General features: G+C 45.1%; 7 protein-coding genes across 7 annotated transcripts; 5 read left to right on the forward strand and 2 right to left on the reverse strand.

Annotated features, from left to right (window-relative positions):
* Positions 1-1957: 1957 nt before the first annotated feature.
* Positions 1958-2956, forward strand: LALA0_S10e05446g (LALA0S10e05446g1_1; the record flags this gene model as incomplete). The annotated part of the gene is made up of 1 exon (XM_022770530.1): positions 1958-2956. One exon carries the CDS (start codon positions 1958-1960, stop codon positions 2954-2956), a length of 999 nt encoding a protein of 332 aa, XP_022630438.1.
* A 1440-nt stretch (positions 2957-4396) lies between these two features.
* On the forward strand, positions 4397-7297 carry PHM7 (LALA0S10e05468g1_1; the record flags this gene model as incomplete). The annotated part of the gene is made up of 1 exon (XM_022770531.1): positions 4397-7297. The coding sequence occupies one exon, from the start codon at positions 4397-4399 to the stop codon at positions 7295-7297; it is 2901 nt and encodes a 966-aa protein (XP_022630439.1).
* An 879-nt stretch (positions 7298-8176) lies between these two features.
* On the reverse strand, positions 8177-10039 carry LALA0_S10e05490g (LALA0S10e05490g1_1; the record flags this gene model as incomplete). Its single annotated transcript, XM_022770532.1, has 1 exon — positions 8177-10039. One exon carries the CDS (start codon positions 10037-10039, stop codon positions 8177-8179), a length of 1863 nt encoding a protein of 620 aa, XP_022630440.1.
* A 2163-nt stretch (positions 10040-12202) lies between these two features.
* On the forward strand, positions 12203-13762 carry ATG34 (LALA0S10e05512g1_1; the record flags this gene model as incomplete). Its single annotated transcript, XM_022770534.1, has 1 exon — positions 12203-13762. One exon carries the CDS (start codon positions 12203-12205, stop codon positions 13760-13762), a length of 1560 nt encoding a protein of 519 aa, XP_022630441.1.
* A 543-nt stretch (positions 13763-14305) lies between these two features.
* Positions 14306-15619, forward strand: SUP45 (LALA0S10e05534g1_1; the record flags this gene model as incomplete). Its single annotated transcript, XM_022770535.1, has 1 exon — positions 14306-15619. The coding sequence occupies one exon, from the start codon at positions 14306-14308 to the stop codon at positions 15617-15619; it is 1314 nt and encodes a 437-aa protein (XP_022630442.1).
* A 189-nt stretch (positions 15620-15808) lies between these two features.
* On the reverse strand, positions 15809-18238 carry MAK5 (LALA0S10e05556g1_1; the record flags this gene model as incomplete). The annotated part of the gene is made up of 1 exon (XM_022770536.1): positions 15809-18238. The coding sequence occupies one exon, from the start codon at positions 18236-18238 to the stop codon at positions 15809-15811; it is 2430 nt and encodes an 809-aa protein (XP_022630443.1).
* Positions 18239-18454: 216 nt separating this feature from the next.
* BMT2 (LALA0S10e05578g1_1) lies at positions 18455-19456 on the forward strand (the record flags this gene model as incomplete). The annotated part of the gene is made up of 1 exon (XM_022770537.1): positions 18455-19456. One exon carries the CDS (start codon positions 18455-18457, stop codon positions 19454-19456), a length of 1002 nt encoding a protein of 333 aa, XP_022630444.1.
* Between the last annotated feature and the right edge of the window lie 789 nt (positions 19457-20245).

Below are 20245 nucleotides of genomic sequence, written 5' to 3' on the forward strand. Positions count from 1 at the left end.
AAAAGAATAAACAAGAGAAGAAAGAAGCTCTCTAGTTGTTTGATGCATCCTGCCCGCCCTTATATACATCATTTTTCAACAAGGCTCGAGCTGGTGGCCGGGCTTTCTTGACACCGGTGTTGGTGTCCATGCATCATCAGTTTTTCCGTTTTTCCGGGTTTTTCCGAACATTTCTGGTAATGTCTATGAAGAATCTACCCATTCACAGCACACATACCACCACTCCACTTCGCCAAACATCTGTGCACCGCATACAACATACCACATACACACACACACACCACTATATTCTTTTTTCACTCCGACTGGCGTGTGAACGATGAGATGGTACGATCCAAGACCCACTGGGGAAAAAAATTAAAGGTACTGTACGGCTTGGTTTGAGCCGGAGTCTTGGACCCATCAACGGCGGCGATACAGCCCACAAACCACACCACCAAAATATATTTGTGTGCTAGACGGATACGCGAGAGGAGTGAGTGAGGACGAAGAATGAATGGGTGAGCGAAGCTTTTGCTTGCTTAGGTGGTGCCATTTGGATATGGCGAGACGAAACGAAACGAGATGAGACGACGCCCACGTTCGAAACGATACACGTCACCCGATGGATATTACGATGAATGGTGTGTGGGTGGACGAACCTTACATGTGATAACCGGGTGTACGGATGTTGTGGTCCGAGATCACGTTGCTGGTTGGCGACGTTGTAGCGCTCTACTAGAAGAGAGTAGTATCTCAGCTAGAAAGACAACTTTGGGGGGGATCAATTGGTCGGTTCTCAACTTTCTTTGAACGCTGAACCGCCCGAGAGCCCACACACGTCTTTATTATATACAGATACCTTCATATGTACGTCCCGGCTACCTCACAGGTCATGTGTGGTTTTGAGTCTCGGACTTGAATGGTTATCGGTTACAAATATGTATGTGGAAAAGCGCTAAACGGCGAGAAGCATGGGGAAAGCCAAGAGGAATTGGGAATCAAGTTTAAGAGAGAGAAAGACCCTAGCGCATGCGTAGTACTACGGTTGAAAACCCGGACATGAAAGGTTACATACAGGGAACGCATGTGTGGCGCGAGGGTGCCAAGTAAAAAAAATAAACCGCCGGCCATGTGCGGTGTCTTGACCCGTGTCTAGTTAAACACGGAGGACTAAACGTACGTAGTTCAAACCACGTAGAGTGTAATCTGTCGCTTAACTACATGACATGTCCAGTTCAAGGCCTGGGTCTGTGACAGATGCGTTCCCAGATCACTTTTGCCCACCACAGTCGTTTTCCGATGATGATCTCTCATTTCGAGTCTCCTTCCGTGAATAGCGACCGCCCCTAACACCCACACACCCGAATCGCCGCTTTCTTTTTGCGCTTCCCCTGCGGCTTCCGTTCGCTTCCTGTACCTTTAAACGAGAACCTGCCTTTTTATCACCAGACGCGAAGCTTCCTCCAGCGGCCAGTCAGAAAACGCGTAGCTCTCGCCTCCGGCTTCCTATTGTTGCGCTCGAGCCTGGTAATTACTCCGGCAGCAGTACTCGCTGCCCAGTCCAAGAAACTCACGAGTCCACCATCCCAGGTCAATAGGTGATGCTAACGGTGTGCGTGTAGGTGGTGTTAGTAGTGCCCTGGACGATGTTGATGGTTAGGTTGACGATTACGGTGATGGTTGCGGTTTGCAATGTTGGGAAAATGGGTTCATTGTGGGTGGTGCCACCACCCTATTAGCATAGCCCACGCAAAAAAAAAAGAGGAACGTATGACGACCCGTGGCAGCAACTACAGAAATTCGTCATCAGAAAAAGTTTCACAGCGTGGGCTCTCACGGCAGAGATTTTGTATATAAGGAAGCAGGATGTTGAAGAAGTGAATTGGAATTGGGTTTGGCTTATTCTCTCTTAATTCTCCAGAGAACATCTCACAATAGATTTAACCATCTAAACACATTTCCCAAAAAATCAAAAATGGTCACCACTGTTTCTATCAACGGATTCGGCAGAATCGGAAGAATCGTCTTGAGAATCGCCTTGGCCAGAAAGGACTTGAAGGTTGTCGCCATCAACGACCCTTTCATCTCCGTGGACTACGCTGCTTACATGTTCAAGTACGACTCCACCCACGGTAGATACGACGGTGAGGTCTCTTACGAAGAGAACTCTCTAGTCATCTCTGGCCAGAAGATCGCTGTCTTCCAAGAAAGAGACCCAGCTCAATTGCCATGGGGTAAGCTAGGTGTCGATGTCGCCATCGACTCCACCGGTGTCTTCAAGGAGTTGGACTCCGCCCAGAAGCACATTGACGCTGGTGCCAAGAAGGTTGTCATCACCGCTCCATCCGGTACCGCCCCAATGTTCGTCATGGGTGTTAACGAGAAGGAGTACAAGGGCCAGACCATTGTGTCCAACGCCTCGTGCACCACCAACTGTTTGGCTCCATTGGCCAAGGTCATCAACGACGAATTCGGTATCGAAGAAGGTTTGATGACCACTGTCCACTCTTTGACTGCCACCCAGAAGACCGTTGACGGTCCATCCCAGAAGGACTGGAGAGGTGGTCGTACCGCTTCCGGTAACATCATCCCATCCTCCACCGGTGCCGCCAAGGCTGTCGGTAAGGTCTTGCCTGTCTTGCAGGGTAAGTTGACCGGTATGGCTTTCAGAGTCCCAACCGTGGATGTTTCCGTTGTCGACTTGACCGTCAAGTTGAACAAGGCCACCACCTACGACGAGATCAAGGCTGCCGTCAAGAAGGCTGCCGAAGGCTCCATGAAGGGTGTGTTGGGTTACACTGACGAAGACGTTGTCTCCACCGACTTCTTGGGTGACTCTCACTCCTCCATCTTCGACGCTGCTGCCGGTATCCAGTTGTCTCCAAAGTTCGTCAAGTTGGTTTCCTGGTACGACAACGAGTACGGTTACTCCACCAGAGTTGTCGACTTGGTTGAACACGTCACCAAGGCTTAAGCGGGACGGAATTAGATATCCTCTCTACGTTTAGAATCTTACATACGCCTTTTTTTATAATGAACTGACGATTTTGCGAGTACCTTTTGAGAGAAGAGTCTTGACTGTAGAGAGATGAAGGCCCTTACAAAGGAGCTATATTGAGCTAGTCGAGAACCTGTGATCATATGAAACCAAGAACTTGGTGTTGAAGTCGCCACGGACAACAAAATGAGGTTTCTAGGCTTAAAAGGCTTAAAAGGCTTAAAAATATCACTGGCGTCTTGTTCAGGTGCCTCACTTCTGGAAGCACCGCTCAACGTCTGTAATTACACAGTGGAAAATATTAATGTTTGGTTCTTGTATTGTTACTTCAGATGATTATCAATGTCACACGCAATGTAAACAACTTTCGAGTGTAACGCATGAGCAGTAGAATCAATGAGGGATAATACAGGAACACAGTAATAACTGGATACTCAAATTCAGTTACAGCTCTGCTTAAAAAACTACCCAAAACTATCGTATTTGTACACTATGTAATAACAACTAACGTCACGTGACACAACTTCTTTTCCTGTCATCCTCATGTTTTTTCAAGGCGTCTCACGAATTGATACCACTTTTTATTCTCTACTTCCTCTCCCCTAATTTCTGCACTCTCTCATTTGTGTCCCATCACGTCCCTCAAACATGTTCGAGTATCTTTAGTCGTGGAAAATGAAAACTCAAAGCCATCCCCATACTACTCCCCTTGCACATTAGTTCATCACCGCTGTTCTTTCCCTTTGTACAAGAACTAAAAGACTCTAGTCTTAAGAGTCCAGCCCTTCACATAATTCCCTACCCGTTCCTCTCGTCGATCCTCTCCTCGCTAACATTCTAGAACCCAGCTCTCAATGACGTAAGCATGCGTCTTTTACATGCACGATGACAAGAGCTCAATGCAGGGAGGTAATTCTCTGCGCAGTATCTGAGCGGGGTTGGTAAAGTGACGACACGTTCTCTGCATTCTATGACGCAGAAAGCAAAACTCTCAGAACTGAACGTACAACGTCTGTTTCCGTCATCATTGCTAGGCCCCTTCGGGGCTAGACTGGTAGGACGTACATCAAAATGTAGTATAAATATGTTGTATAAATACGTTCCAGATGTGAAAGCTCATCCTTGTTTATTGGGCATCTCCTCCAGCGACTTAGTTCAATCGAATCAATTCCTGAAACAACTAGCTTCTTGAAGGTCTCTCTTTAAGCGTTACGAAAAAGCAGCCATCGCCAACCTCAAACTGGTAAAGCAAATTCGTTTCCTCCATAGCTGTTTGGTACTTTTAGCCGTGTTTTGGACAAGGTATAAAAAAAAAAGTTCAACCATAGATATTCAAATATCAACATCCATTTGGAAAATTAGACGATCTAGTGTTTGTTCGAACGCACCGGTTTTTCCCCCCACCTCCCCTAAAAAATGGCAGGAAGCAGTGCTGACGCAGCCAACTCCACATCGGGTTTCGTCACGGCGCTGATCTTGTACGGTATCCTGTTTGTGGTGTATCTAGCGGCTTTCGTGAATTTGAGACCCCGCCAGCCACGGGTGTACCAACCCCGTTCCATCAAGGAGATCATCACAGTCCGTGAAGAAGAACGTACAGAATCGGTCCCAGATGGGTATTTCACCTGGGTCCGCTACCTCATGTCAAAACCCCACTCCTTCATCATCCAGCACGCAGGACTCGACGGGTATCTGTTTTTGCGCTACCTCGCCGTGTTTGGATCGATCTCCCTCGTCGGCTGTATCATCATCTTGCCCATTTTGCTACCAGTCAACGCAACAAACGGAAAAAACTACAAGGGATTCGAGTTGCTTGCATTTGCAAACGTTACAAACAAAAACCGGTTTTACGCTCATGTGTTTTTGTCGTGGATTTTCTTTGGCCTTGTGATCTATACCATTTACCGTGAATTGTACTACTACGTCTCTCTCAGGCACGCAGTTCAAACAAGTCCATATTACGACGGACTTATTTCCTCAAAAACCGTGGTGCTCACTGACCTTTCATCGGATTTGCGTAACGAGTCGGAGATTCAGCGTAGATTCGAAAACTGCAATAGGGTCACTTTTGCTCACGACAACACTGAGCTACAGCAGCTCGTTGCCGAGCGTTCTAAGCTAGCCTCCAAATATGAAGGTGCTATGAACAAGGTGATTAGAAAATCCTTGAAAATCAGAAGAAAGGCTGAGAAAAAAGGAAAGCTGGATGAGCTCATTGGTAGCAAACCAGAAGATGACCTACAAACTTACATTCCTCAAAAAAAGAGACCAACATTCCGCTTAGGCAAAATTCCTTTGCCGATCATTGGTGGTCAGAAAGTGGACACTTTGGAATATTGCAGCAAGCGCATCGGGGAGCTCAATGAAGAAATCGAGAAGCAACAACAAGCATGGGACACCCGTGACAAAGTTGGTGCTTGCTTCATGGAGTTTAAGGGTCAATTGGATGCTCAACGTGCGTTCCAGTCCGTGAAATATATCCTAGACAAGGGCTCTTACGACAAATGCTTGATTGGAACCTCGCCCGACGATATTGCGTGGGACACTCTTGGCATGTCCAAACATGTCAGACGTTCTAAGCGTGGTGTGGCCAACACGGTATTGACTCTGATGATCATTTTCTGGGCTATTCCCGTGGCTTTTGTGGGTTTCGTTTCAAACATCAACTTCTTGATTAAAACCCTGACATTTCTCAAATTCATCAACAACTTGCCCAAGGTTCTTCTCGGTTTGATCACATCCATTTTACCCACTGTTTTACTCGCTTTATTGATGTCTTTGGTGCCCGTTTTCATCAAAAAAATGGGTGCCATTAGCGGTTGCAGTAGTTTACAGGAGCGAGAGTTATACTGTCAAGTATGGTACTATGCTTTTCTTGTCGTGCAAGTGTTCATCGTTGTTACTTTGGCCTCCTCAGCTTCCTCTACTATAACGTCAATTATAGATGATCCAAGTTCTGCAATGACACTTTTGTCACAAAATTTGCCTAAGGCCTCGAACTTCTACATTGCCTACTTTTTACTTCAAGGTCTCGTTTTTCCTAGTGGAGCCTTGCTGCAAATTGTGGGTCTCATTCTCAGCAAAGTGTTAGGAAGAATTTTGGACTCAACGCCTAGACAGAAATGGGCTAGGTACAATACCTTGGCAAAGCCAAGTTGGGGTGTTATTTTCCCTAGCATCGAATTTATGGTTTGCATCTTCATCTGCTATTCCATCATAGCACCTATTCTGATGATTTTCTCCACCGTGGCCCTTGCGTTATTTTACCTCGCCTACACCTACAATTTGAACTATGTCCTCGGTTTTTCATTTGATATGAAGGGGAGAGCATACGCAAGAGCCTTATTTCAGGTTTTTCTCGGTCTTTACTTGTCAGAAGTTTGCCTGTTAGGGCTTTTCATCATGGCAAAAACTTGGGGACCACTGGTCATTGAGGCTGTGTTCATTGGGTTCACCGTGTTGTGCCACTTGTATTTCCAAAGAAGGTTTATTCCACTTTTCGATGCTGTTCCTTTGAGCGCCATCAAATATTCTAGAGGCGAAAGCACGTTTTTCTATCCCGCCAAGGACCAAGGTCTCAGTGAAATCAACGGTACCGGTGAGGAGCTCAAACGCAAACTAGATGAAAGCGAAACCGGTGGTGCCATCCAACCCGCAACGTCTGCCGATCTCAAGAAGGCTGGCATTCTTTCAGACGATGACGACGGAGAGGCGGAGAAGGAGTTCGACTCAGAGAGAAAACGCCAATCTTCCAACTCGAGTAAAGATAACGCTGATCCGGAAGAACCCAATTTTGTTCCTGAAGATGAAGAGTTCCACAAGTACAGTTATAAGGACGTGCAAAACCTGAATACCAACGACCAGACCAAGCATGACATTGATGCCAACGGTGCTGTGGTGACGAATGCGGACGCAGGCAATGTGTTTTCCGATGCTAACGCTGTTACTAAAGATCCTCGCGCTTTCCCACCAGATGTATCTTACCACAGGGGATGGAAGGAGAGAATCGCTTACCTGTTCCAGCCACACAAAAGTTATGAATTTTCCAGTGTGCGCAAGAGTCTTCCATATGTGCTAAACTCAACTGTGAAATATGACAAGGACTTTTTGGAGACTGCATACACAGACCCCTCTGTCACAGACCCGGCGCCCAAGCTGTGGATCGCTCGTGATCCTCTTGGATTATCGACTCAGCAGATACTTCTCGCAAGAACTAATGGAGTTGAAGTTAGCGATGAATTTACCGGCTACGATGAAAAGAGCAGAACGACGTTCAACTTCCATCCACCTGATTATGAGCCTGTGGCCAAACGCTGATGTGTGCTAATCACAACCCACCATGAATTTTATTTTCTTTGCGATATTTTTTTGATGTTGCAATACTCGACTAATTTACATTGTTTCTCTTCTAAAGCTTATTCTATAGCAGACTTAATTTTCCTTATACTTTGACGTTATACTAATCGTCTTGAATAGTGTTGCGCTATCAAGCGCTGAATGTGAGTGACTCGAGCGCCCAGTGAACAATAACGAGAATCTCATGAAAAGACTTCCCTGAGTGTACCTGGACGCTGTGTACCCCACACCACCCCTGTGAGAAGTTCAACAGCTTGAACCGGAGTCCTCTGCTGAAATCGAACTATATGATTGAAGGTAAAAAAATCCTTCAGGACCAGAAATTCCCACGATTCCCTTGGACCAACTCGTTGTACGACAAGAGCGCTGAAACCTTAGGTACACGAAAGGTGAGCAAGATGACGTACTGTTAAGTGCCTCTCATAAGAACCGGCGAGTCCAAATATTTGGAATATCAAAGGTTTACTGATGCCTGCCAAAGTGATTGTACGAAGCCATGGTGCATGCAGCTCGCGATCGGCACTACTTTTCAGATGAGCTATACAGATTTCAATGAGATGAGAAGGTTCTCATTGCTGGGCTACTTAATGGCGTCGAATACTTAGAGCTCATAATGATTGAAAATAACCGTCCTTGTAGAAACTACATCAAGGAGTCCAGATGTTAGAGCTCGAGGCCACCTCATGAACTTCAGTCGAGTATGCCAAGCCAGCAATAATTACAGTGAACTTTACGAACGATCATAAAAAATAACCTATCTAGTCTCGAACCCCATGTCAGTGGATGAGTAGTTGATAAAAAATCTCCCTCCAACACAACTGTACTCGAAGAGGTATCCAACTATTTCTCATTAGCCTCCTTATCAGGCTTAGGTTGATTGAGCCCCATCTTTTTGTTTGAACAAAAAATACACGCGATTGTTGCCAAGCCGGAAAGCCCGAGAGACATCCAGAAAACATTCCTAATGGACTTCATGAATATGCGCACTTCAGTCGAACCTCTACCTCCAAAATTTGAATACCAGTAGCTGATAAGTTCGTTAACGGAGCCGCTATGAGGTAGTGGCGGATCAATTTTTGAAAGCTGGTTATGCGCTGAGGTTGTGAAGACCGTGTTTGATATAATACCACCAAAAGCAGCGGCCAGCATTTTGGTAAAAGCGTTGAGAGTCGTTACTGAGACGAAATCGAGCTTAAAAAATGGGTGGTCTTTGGGAATTTGGAGCTGCGCACTTAGCATACCACTATTGTTAACGATTCCAAAAGCCGCGCCAGGCAGAATAAGTAGGCCGATTTTTGCTGAACTGTTAGAACTTGGACTGAGTAATGTCAGAATTCCTGAGCCCACAGCCCCAGCTATTCCGCCGAAAACCAAAACAGGTTTGATTTGGCCCGTTTTCTTCATAATACCACCACAGAACACTAGGGATACAACAGTGGCAATGACCGGGGCAATCAGGTGAATACTGGCTTTCCAAGGTGTCTCACCCCAAACAAGCTGAAAATACTGCACAATGTACACAAGTTGACAGTTGTAAGCCAAGCATGTGCTAAAGGTGGCAACGTTAGGGAGCAAAACACCTGGTTTGGAGACCACTCTCCATGAAAGCAGCGGCATGTATGGCACTTGGTCCGATTTGGGTTTGATCTTGTCGAAAATGACAAAGTCGTAGACCAAACTAGCAATTACGAGTAAAATGCCAACAACCAAATAGGTGATAATGGATCCGGAACTCCATTTATACTTGTTACCGCCAAAAGTCAGTCCTACCAGAATAAGTGTGAAACCGATAGAACATAGTGCGAACTCAATGAAATCAAATTTGAAGACCACGACGCGAAACAGCTTAGGATAGAACTCGGGCTTCAGAACTTGACCATATGGGGTTTTTCTCACCTTCTTAAAAAAGTCTCTGCAGTTTTGAAGGGTGCTTTCGCGATCAGGATTGTAGGAAAACAGGAAAACAAAAAAGGTCACTGCGCCGATTGGCAGATTAATGTAGAAGCACCATCTCCATGTTACGTGGGTAGCAAAAGCGCCGCCCAAAAATGGCCCCACGACCGAGGCAACTGCAAAGGCGCAGCTCAATATAGACACTGCAGCTCCTCTGGTGCGATCTGTTACCAGCGTTGAGGTTACCACAAAACACAGGGTTTGGATTCCACTGCCGCCAAAACCAGCGATAACTCTTCCGGCTATGAGCATGTTCATGGACGTTGCTAGTGCGGAGATGAGAGAGCCGATCTCGAAAATCACGATTGAACAAAGCATGGAGGACTTGAAGCCCACCACTGTGGCATACCGGCCCCACAGAAGACTCAGCAGCGCATTGGGCAGATTGTAGCCGGTGACAAGCCATCCAGTCAGACTGTAGCCGTTGAACCTGGCAGCGACGGTTTCCAAAATTGTTCCTACGATCAAAATATCCAATGCTGCCAAAAAAAGCGACAGCGCCAGTGCTGCAAAACAGACGTAAAACTGGGTGCCCGTCAACGGGGCAATTGCCTGTTCTTGCTGCGTCTGCTGCTGCTCCTCCTCGTCAATGATTTCAATTTCCTGATCTCCCAAAGACAAAGACTGTCTTGCATCGCTTGGGTTTGTTACTTTTCCTTCCAAGCTGTAATTCTTGACTTCCAGCGATTCTACCTTGGGAATGTCTGTTAGCGACGTATCCGCTGGCGCCAGAGTTGAGTTCTTACTCATAATTGATGTACTGGTGGTTTAAGCTTACCAAGAAAAGTTTCCAAGAGGCAACACATTTTCTGTGAATTAATCGGCGCTTTTGTACAGTTCGCGAGAGCCAAGAGGTCAATGGTGTTGTCATCATCGGCCGGGGCCATCTATCGTCGAGGCTCCTTGGTATCGCCGTGGTCGTAAATTGGCTATGTGAATGCTTTAGAGGCAGCGGCCGTGCCTCTCAATAAGGGCCCATCTGTTGTCTGGGTAGGGAAAGCAACACTCTGTTCTCCGGCTCAAGTTTTGCGTGTGTTTCTACGATGAAGGGTGTTTGCCTATTATTGCCTGGTGCTTGCAGAACGTACTCGTAGTTCATGGTTCTTTTTTTTGGCTGCAGCTGCAATGAAGTAGTCTCGGCCGTCGAGTACATATTACAGGATACGTGTCGTGAAATACAGGTCCAGAGGGAGAGCGGACTTGACGGTAGATACTCGGTCCTCAGTCCGAGTGCGGTGCGGTGCGGAGCGGAGCGGCGTCCAAATGGTGCTTTCTCTGTAACATCAGGTGAGGGTTGTCGTTTTCCTCCACTGGAATTTCTCTGCATATTATGTTGTTCTTGCATGGAAAAGAAGTTACCTACATCTTGGCGTTGGACAGATGAGCTACGATGGGTGCGTGTTGTGAAAACCAGGGCTGCGAGAACTACATACTACTGATTATCCAAATGAATGACGATTTTCAGACATAGAAGGCATTGTTTCTCTCTAAAATCAGGTATGTACGTGGACACTTGCAGGGCAGAGCAAACACACACACACTCAGACACACAGACCGAAGTTTCTTGGCTGTGCTATCTGATGCATATGAGTAGAAAACTGGTAGTCGTGTTCTTATGTCCCAAGCCGGACTTACGGAATGATCTTTGTTACGGTTGGGCTACCGAGACTTTTCTCCTCTAGCACGCTTGTAATGTCGAAATTTTTACTGCGAGGGTTCAGTACGGGGGGTGTTGTTGGACCTTAAAACCCCGGACCTTCCTCTCTGAGCACTGTTGCTGCATAGATGATAGTTGTTCTACGAGACACATATGAGAGCACCTTCTGTAGGCTGTAGGAAGCTCGAGGACCGAAAGCAGGTACAAATGGGTCGAACCGGTATTCTGGAAGTGCATCCCAAACGGATCGTAGTGTGGTACGGAACGGATCCTCAAACGGATCACAAGTAGCGAAAACCACCAAAAATAACAGCCTTTTCAATGGAAACGCCTGTCTTCTGGTGATGCGTCTACAAGGCTACCGTGTTCCTACAAAATTCTTATTTTCAGACGGAATACTGATATATTACCATTTTTCTCCAGCCATCGTCTATATCTCTTGTATATGCTGATATGGCGAGATTACAGTTTTTCCGGACGCCTCTCTTGCAGCATCATGAGTAGATTTAAGCTAGTATTCGTGTTTGTGGGATCGCTTATAATTTCAATGTCTGAGGCCAATACGGCACAATATCTCTTCCCTGAGCAACATTTTGACTCCCCAGGCCTTCATTGCATCTTATATGATCGAACACTACTGTTATACCAGAGATTCTCCCACGAATGGTTTCTTTAGACCATTCTGTCGCTGTCATCAGATCACGTGTTGGTTATTTTACTGGCGCGTTGGATTCCAAAACGACGTCAGGTACCAACGAAGGGGCAAATGTGAATGTTTAGCACCCCACGGAACTAAAAATCCTTCAGCAACGGCCAATTTTTTCTTAAAACAACTTATGTTTTCAATGAGCACCGTGTCTCTTTGAATCAAGCGTACAGAATGTAGACCCACACCCGACCATCTCAAACTCTATTCCTCGATCTTATGTCACCCTCAATTTCTCGAGGCAAGGCCTCCTAGGTTTTGCCGTCCAAATCGTAGGTTTCCGACGTTAGGCTCTATTCTCTGTCGCTGTGTCAGAAACCTACAAAGTGATATCGAATTTATAAGAAATAAGGATATGACCAAAATGTTCCCCTAGATAACGAATTGTTACCTCCTTCCTAGATTTGAAACAAATCAAAGCCTTGGGGTACTTGAAGGTGTACCAAGTGCTTCTCTTAACAACATTGAACCCAACAACCCACTGTTGAACACTTTGACTGCTGGTTTTTTCGGCATCTAGACAAGCGAATTTTGACTCATCAAATCTATCATGGAAAGTCCCGGAATCTACGGGCTTTACCCATTGTTTTTTTATGGAAACTCCAATGCGGATGGGGTGTGTTACAGGGTTGCTCCTGGGTCTATCTCCAAAAGTTATTTGAACGCGTTATTTGCACCACAACTGGGACCAAATTCTGTGGACGCTGGAATCTTACGCTTCGAAACCACAGGTCCACCCAACGAAACACACCGTGGACTTTTGACAACTGACGCAGAAGTAACATGGTTCAAATCATGCTTCCAGTGGGCTCGAACAGCTTCGATCAGGGTTGAAAGGGCTGGAAATCCCAAAGTAGACCAAAAAAAAATTGAGGAGAACAGCTCTCAAGGACTAGTTTCCATTCCAGCAGAACAAATTCAGACGCTGATCGACTCCATTCAAAAGCTAGAGATTTCTCTGGCGAATAAACAAGAAACTGCTTCTCACGCTGAAGATCACCATTTGCCCTCCCAATGTGACACATTGCACGAGGAAGTGGTTTGTGATGGGTGCTTTCCTGAACCTTTGCAGGGATCCAACACCACATCTCCCTCTTGTAACGAGTCCGGCTTCATCAAGGGCCCAAGATACAAGTGCGTTTATTGCTACAATTTTGATCTGTGCTCGACGTGTGTGGCGAGGGGCGTCGAAATTGGAACTCATAAGAAGTATCACAATATGATCCAAATCAACAGTCCTGATCCCGACCTGAACAAGCTTTGCTCGGCTTTAAACAATACGACCAAAACGAAGCCATGGTCAGAGCCCGAGATATACAAAAACAGCAAGTTTTCGGTTTCTAACACCGACAGGGACGTTATCATCGATATTCCTGAACGCAATGCGGCAGTTTTCAACTATTTCTCCAAAGTAGAGACAGAAAGTGAGCTGGTCGAATTGATCCAGAACCATGAGAACTATCAGGAGCTCTTGCACAAAGTTGGTGGTGATAAAAGCAAGTTGGATGATGCCATCGACCAGTTTCTCGAACCCAAGTACAGTGACGCTTCGTCCGGTTCGCTGGATGCTTCAGTGGCTACCGCGCGTGAGGATGACAATCTGATCGTAGTCGAGGTAAGCAAACGTGAGCATGTTATCTCGTTCCGGCTGTGGAATAAGGGGCCCGATTCGGTGCCCAGTGGGTTAAAACTGGTGTTCCGGTGTTTTGAGCCCCCCAGCACTGTTCCCATCAAGTGCACTTTGCACATGGGCCCTCATGAGTTCCAAATGGGCCATTACAAGACCCTGAACTTTAATTGCCGTGGTATGATCGACCACTTCCTGATGCAAAACACATACCAGGTCGACTTAGTCGACCATGAAGACCAGGTGGTGTACACGGGTTGCTCGCAGGGCGAGCCCACCATTTGCTTGAGACCGCTGGTGCTGATGGGAATCCAAGAGTCTGTGTATGCCGAGGCACGCGAGGATGACACAAGTCTGGTGACTACTGTACATGACGACAGTGACGACCACGATATCATCAGCAACACAGTCAGTAACGACGAGAATGCGAAATACTATTCCGATTTGGAGGAATACGATTTTCTCAGTGACAGCGACATTTAGATGCGTGACACAAAGTCCGATATCGCCCTGGAGGCAGTTGAAGGCCCTTTATCTCTTTCCCCTCGTTTTTTCTATCTAGAGCAACAAACAAACAGACCTGCTCAATTTCATGGCTTGCTGGATACTACAGTATATGTATGCTACTGAAGTTTAAGTTTCTACATTTTTTTTCCGATTTCCTACGCGCTCAACCTAGGTTGCACATTTCCCTCAACCTTGATCGGTACCACACCATCAGTTTTGACTTCAATTGCTGTCACATTTCTTGCCTCTTTCTCATCTTATTCGGTGTAGTCAAAGTTCCTAAAGTTAAGAAACTTTAAAGCCTTCGAGATCACATGACTGCTGTTCATGAAATTTTAGTAGCTCATCGCTTCCAATGAAAAATTTTAATATATCCATTCATGTCTTGATACTTCGAGGTTTCCCGCTTTCATTCCATAAAGTCGTCTCCCCACAAATACCAAGACCGATTCAATACCGGCTGAGACTTGCAATAGAATCTGCTAGTTTTTTGGTCTAGAAAAGTGTAAAATAGTCAAGATGGAAACTGAAGCTGAGAAGAACATTGCGATCTGGAAGGTCAAGAAACTGATCAAGTCTTTGGAAAAAGCTAGAGGTAATGGTACATCGATGATTTCACTTGTTATCCCGCCTAAGGGCCAAATATCGATGATACAACGGATGCTTACGGATGAATACGGTACGGCATCAAACATCAAGTCCAGGGTGAATCGTCTATCGGTGTTGGGTGCAATCACATCGACCCAGCAAAAACTGAAATTATACACCAGAGTACCCCCCAATGGTCTTGTACTGTACTGCGGTGACATTATCACAGAGGAGGGTAAAGAAAAGAAGGTCACTATCGATATCGAGCCATACAAACCAATCAACACATCTCTGTATTTGTGCGACAACAAATTCCACACAGATGTGCTGTCAGAACTGCTAGAGGCCGACGATAAGTTCGGTTTCATCGTCATGGATGGTCAAGGTTCTTTGTTCGGTCTGCTGTCCGGTAACACCAGAACTGTGCTGCATAAATTTTCGGTGGACTTGCCAAAGAAACACGGAAGAGGTGGTCAATCCGCGCTTCGTTTTGCCCGTTTAAGAGAGGAGAAAAGACACAACTACGTCAGAAAGGTAGCAGAGGTGGCAGTCCAGAACTTTATCACCAACGATAAGCCCAATGTCAAGGGTTTGATTTTGGCTGGTTCTGCCGATTTCAAGACCGATCTTGCCAAGTCAGAGCTCTTCGACCAAAGATTGGCGACAAGAGTCGTCAAGATTGTCGATGTTTCGTACGGTGGTGAAAATGGTTTCAACCAGGCTATCGAACAATCTGCAGAGGCCTTGGCCAACGTCAAATTCATTCAAGAGAAGAAACTGATAACAAGCTACTTTGATGAAATTTCCCAAGATACGGGTAAGTTTTGTTACGGTATTGACGACACTTTGAAGGCTTTAGACTTGGGCGCTGTTGAGACTCTAATCATCTTCGAAAACCTCGAGACCATCAGATATATCTTCCACGATGCTGAGGACAGTGAGATCATCAGATTTGCAGAACCTGAGCAAGAAGATAAATCTTACAGCATTGACAAAGCCACAGGCTTGGAGATGGATGTTGTGGAAGAGCAGCCTCTAGTCGAGTGGTTGGCGGAAAACTACAAAAATTACGGTGCTAACTTGGAGTTTGTGACTGACAGATCCTCCGAAGGTGCACAATTCGTCACAGGGTTCGGTGGATTTGGTGCCATGCTACGTTACAAAGTCAACTTTGAACAACTGGTGGATGAGTCTGATGATGAGTACTACGAAGAGGACGAGGGATCCGACTACGATTTCATCTAATAGCATTAGGCTGGATTACGATTTAAATCTGAATTTCTAGCAGTGAGGAGGTCGTCTCGTTGGGTAAAATAGTGTATACGAGATACATTTTGTAAACTTAATATAAACTTCATCCTACAGAAGCTCATTTTTTTTTCCAACTAGTTCGTATTTGACGTGCTGCCCAAGTGAGGTATGAACTATGCGAAATCACTTACGGTTCTTCTTGTTTTTCTTCAAAAATTCCAATGCGTCGGTTTTTTTGTGTCCAATGATTGATGCGTGTCCAGTATTTTTAACCAAGTCGTCAGCCAAGTTTGTGGAACCACCCGTTAAATAGCTTTTTCGCAAGTCTTTACGAATAGGCTTCTTCAACATCTGTTTGAGTTGAAACTGCAGATCTTTTACTTCCTGTTTTCCCAGCTGTTTGCCTTGCTTTTTGACTTTATTCTTAGCCAGAATAATGTCTTTAGATTCATCTTCGGAGTCTAGTTCAATTCCTAAATCATCGGCTGCTTTTTTCAACCAGTTCGCATCCTTAGTCAAAGACCGCGTAGCGAGCTGATCCTCAGCAAGTTCGTTCGCTATTGCACCTCTATCGCGTAACTGTGAAAGGACGCCAGGCTCAATTGGGAAAACTGGAACATCTTTCTGCCACTTCTTACCGTGGGCGGCTTCCGACTTCGAAGAAAGAACCTTTCTCAATTTTCTGAGCGGCCCCATAGCCTCTTGAGGAGAACAGATCATGACTGAAACACCTTCATTGTCACCACGAGCAGTTCTCCCTGACCTATGAATGTATACATCCGCACTTCTTGGCAAATGGTAGTTCAGGACATGCTTTATGTCTGGAATGTCTAGACCTCTGGCTGCAACATCACTAGCTATCAGAACAGTGGGCTTGCCATGAGTTTTGTTGGAAGAGGCTTCTTGCCGAAATTTCTCGAGGTTTTTCAACCGATTCTTTTGAGTCATGGATGAATGAATCTGGAAAGATGATATTCCCAAAAAAGTTAGGTAGGAATTGAGTTTCTTGACGGAATCAATAGCATTGCAAAATACTAATGTTGTACCTGGGTAGACCGTCAGAAAGTAGTACGTGTAGAGATCTCTTTCTGTTGGTAGACACTCTATGAGCGCTTCAGCAATCTTGGAATGTATTTTGTTGTCTGGGTTAACATCAACAATGACAGGTTTGGATCTAAAATTAATTTTGGTCATCAAATGTTTTAACGCCTGCTCCATTTCGTTCGTATCTTTGTCCTTACCCAGTTTCTTCCAATTTGTAGTTACAAGCTTATTGAATAAATCCATCGAGAATGTGGCAGAAAAAATCATGGTTTGCCATCCTGTTCCGGCATACTCACTTTTGACCTTCCTTTTCATATTTCTGGCCTTCCCTAGGTGCTTGAGAATCTTATCAAATTCATCAAAATGTCCATCTTGCAATAATCTGTCCGCCTCGTCAAGTACTAAGTAGTCTATCTGAGAAAACCGGTCTATCAATTTTGGGTCTCTTTCAATAATCTCTAAAAATCTTCCTGGGGTGGCGATAATGATTCTGGCACAGCCATCATATTTGAGTAAACGTTCCTGTTTATGAATGGACAGGCCGCCGGTTAGCGAAACAATGGCATACGGGTTTTTTTTATTGATGGAAAACGCCTGTTTCTGCATATGCTGGGTGACTTGATGAGCAAGCTCTCGTGTAGGGGTGAAAATGATCCCGATTGGCTTACTTCCAGACTGGTCTGCAACCAGTTTTTCCAATATTGGTATTCCATAAGCTAAAGTCTTACCTGAACCAGTAGAAGCCTTCCCCATTATATCATGACCATCTAAGGCCAGTGGAATAGCCGCGGCTTGGATTTCGGTAGGCCTTACGAAATATTGCTTTGAAAGGCCTTGTAAAGTGGTCATGGAAAGCTTCATTCGACTGGTCCACTCTGGGAGGCCTTCCAGGTCTTCGATATCAACTTCATCGCCGAAAACGTTTACCTCAAGTTCATCGTCGTCAGCCGGCTGCTCGGGTTCGCCGTCCGCTGCCTCAATTCCAAGCTGGCTAGAAACTTCGTCTTCTTCTTTTTCCTCACTTCTCTGCTGTGGCTCTTCATCAACATTGACATCTTTTATGTCGTCTTCCATGTCGTCATCCTGGCCTGCTTCTTCCTCAGATCCGTCAGATGACGGGGCGCCCAATTCACCTTCTTCTAGATCATCCATGTTCTTGAATTCTATCAGATCTTGCATTGGATTCTCATCATCTCCATCATCTTGTTCCTCTATATCGTCATCCAGCTTTCCTGACTCACTTGGGCTCTTGACGGCTTTCTTGGGATCTTTAGCGATGAACTGAGCCTTTCCGTCCACTATTTTGACGTCAACACCATCGATTTCTTCTAAGCCATAAAATCCGCCATAATCATCCATAGTATCAGGAATTTGAACTGTTTTCCAGTTCAGATCGGAAACATCTACAGCCACACCCTTTTCATTGCCAGATTTGACATTTTTACTTGGTTTCTTCTTAGATGGCTTTACGACTTTCTTTGGTCTTGATTTACCACCATTTTTAGCGCCAGAATTCTTCTTATCAAGGTTCCGGCCTTTAAGTAGCCTTTGAACAAGCTTGCTAGTCATACTAGGTACATACACAGCTAGTTCTCTTTGTTGTTTAGTAGTTGGTTTTTTGGATGCCCGATGAGTATCTGAAAATTTTTGGATATTGACGATGGGATGAGATGAGATGAGATGCGATGAGCTAAAAAATCTGGAGAACATGGACTATAAGAGCAGGCCAACAAAGACTCATTGTTGTCGACTGATATCGCTCCAACAGCTGTAACGAGAGTATTAATGTTACTGAAACGGCGCAAGACCGTTACTGGAAGGCCAGTGTTACAACAAGCACCCAAAATTAAACCTGAGCGAGCAAGACGAATTATAAGACGATTCCATTTGCTGATTAACAAAAGGCGAATCATCGCAGTTAAACTGAAGTTCAAGCTTGCTGAAAACGATGAGGCTGGTACGGCGAAAACCGTAAATAAAAAACTTGAGCTGTTAGGGCTCATGTCTCAGTATCGCGAAGGCTGGAAAGCTTCCCACCCGGACGCCCAATTGGAAGAACAGATGCTCAAAGCACAAGGTATCAAAGAATCTCAAACTCTTGCTCGTGTACTCGGCTACATAATGGGCGAAATTCACGACCGTGGCGGCCTACAGAACTACCAATTAGCGAGCACAATCGGACAGGACAAGAACCGTGGTGGGGACTCATCGAAGATTTTGATCAAATGGTTCCAGAAGATTAGGGACTCACGAAAAACATATAGAGCTTTGGAGCTAGGGTCTTTAAGTGCTCGTAATGCAATTTCCACCAGCGGAATGTTCAATCCAGTGGTCAGAATAGATTTGAACTCGAACGATCCTGCTAACATAGAACGCCAGGATTTTATGGAGCGCCCAATACCGAAAGATGATTTAGAGCGGTTTGATTTAATTTCTTGCTCGCTGGTACTGAATTTTGTGCCAAGCCCAGAGCTTCGAGGGGCCATGCTCAAAAGATTCGAGAGTTTTCTGCGATTGGATGTTGCGTCAACATATGTCTTCTTAGTATTGCCGCTTCCATGCGTGGATAACTCTCGATATATGACACAGGATACATTATGTGCCATGATGAACTATCTGGGCTACAGAATGATCAACGAGCACAAATCCCCTAAGATCATATACCTGCTGTTCGAGCGTGAAAAATCGCAGGACCGCTCAAACTCCGGCGGAAAGACACTGCATTTCACCAAAAAGAAGATACTTCGAGACCATGCAGGCATGAATAATTTCAGCGTTCTTCTGTGATTTGTGCTATAGGCAACAGCCTATGCGTTGAGTGATACGTCAATACGCTGGCACTGCATTGGTAACTGCAAAAAATGGGTCTATATCTTGGAAGCAGATTTGGCAGATTCACAACAAATAGAACAAAATTGTGAAAGTGGTCGTACGCATCATGTAAAAGATGAGGTTTCTTTATTTTTTTAACTATCGTGACGTTTCCCATGAATCTGACACTTTTGAATGTAATGTTGAATAAGCCTTTGAAAAACCGAAAAACGTTCTGAAGGGAAAAAAGAGTCGTTCAATTCAGAAAACTTGAAAAGTTTTCTCACGTCCTCAAACAGTCGGCCATTGCGACCACTAATTGCCTTGGATACCAAGCTTTCAGTACCAAATTTCTCAAATCTTCTTTAAAGTCAATTGCAGGAAAACTACGAAAGAAGAGGTGAAACTCACTGTTTCATCGCAATATTCTAATAAACGCTATTCAATCTTCTCAAATCCTTTCTCGTACCGCACATTTAGCCTTGACCATCATGCTTCTGGCTTAAAACGCCAACCCAAATCACAGGTCACATGATCCGAGTCAGAGCTCTTTTCCCGACTTTCTAATTTTACGCCCTTTATACGGGGTAAATTAATGGATATTTTATAGTAATATATACACATGAATATAGGATCAATGTTCTATCGCTAGTAACACAAGACAAGCATACATCGGTAAAGCTGAACAAGCTCAGGCTTTCAAATACTCGAACTAGACTGTATCGTGAACTGAAGGAATTCTTTTTACATCTAAGTACGAATTGT

Source organism: Lachancea lanzarotensis, scaffold LALA0S10 (genome assembly GCF_000938715.1).
Source record: "Lachancea lanzarotensis genome assembly LALA0, scaffold LALA0S10, whole genome shotgun sequence".
NCBI lineage: Eukaryota > Fungi > Ascomycota > Saccharomycetes > Saccharomycetales > Saccharomycetaceae > Lachancea > Lachancea lanzarotensis.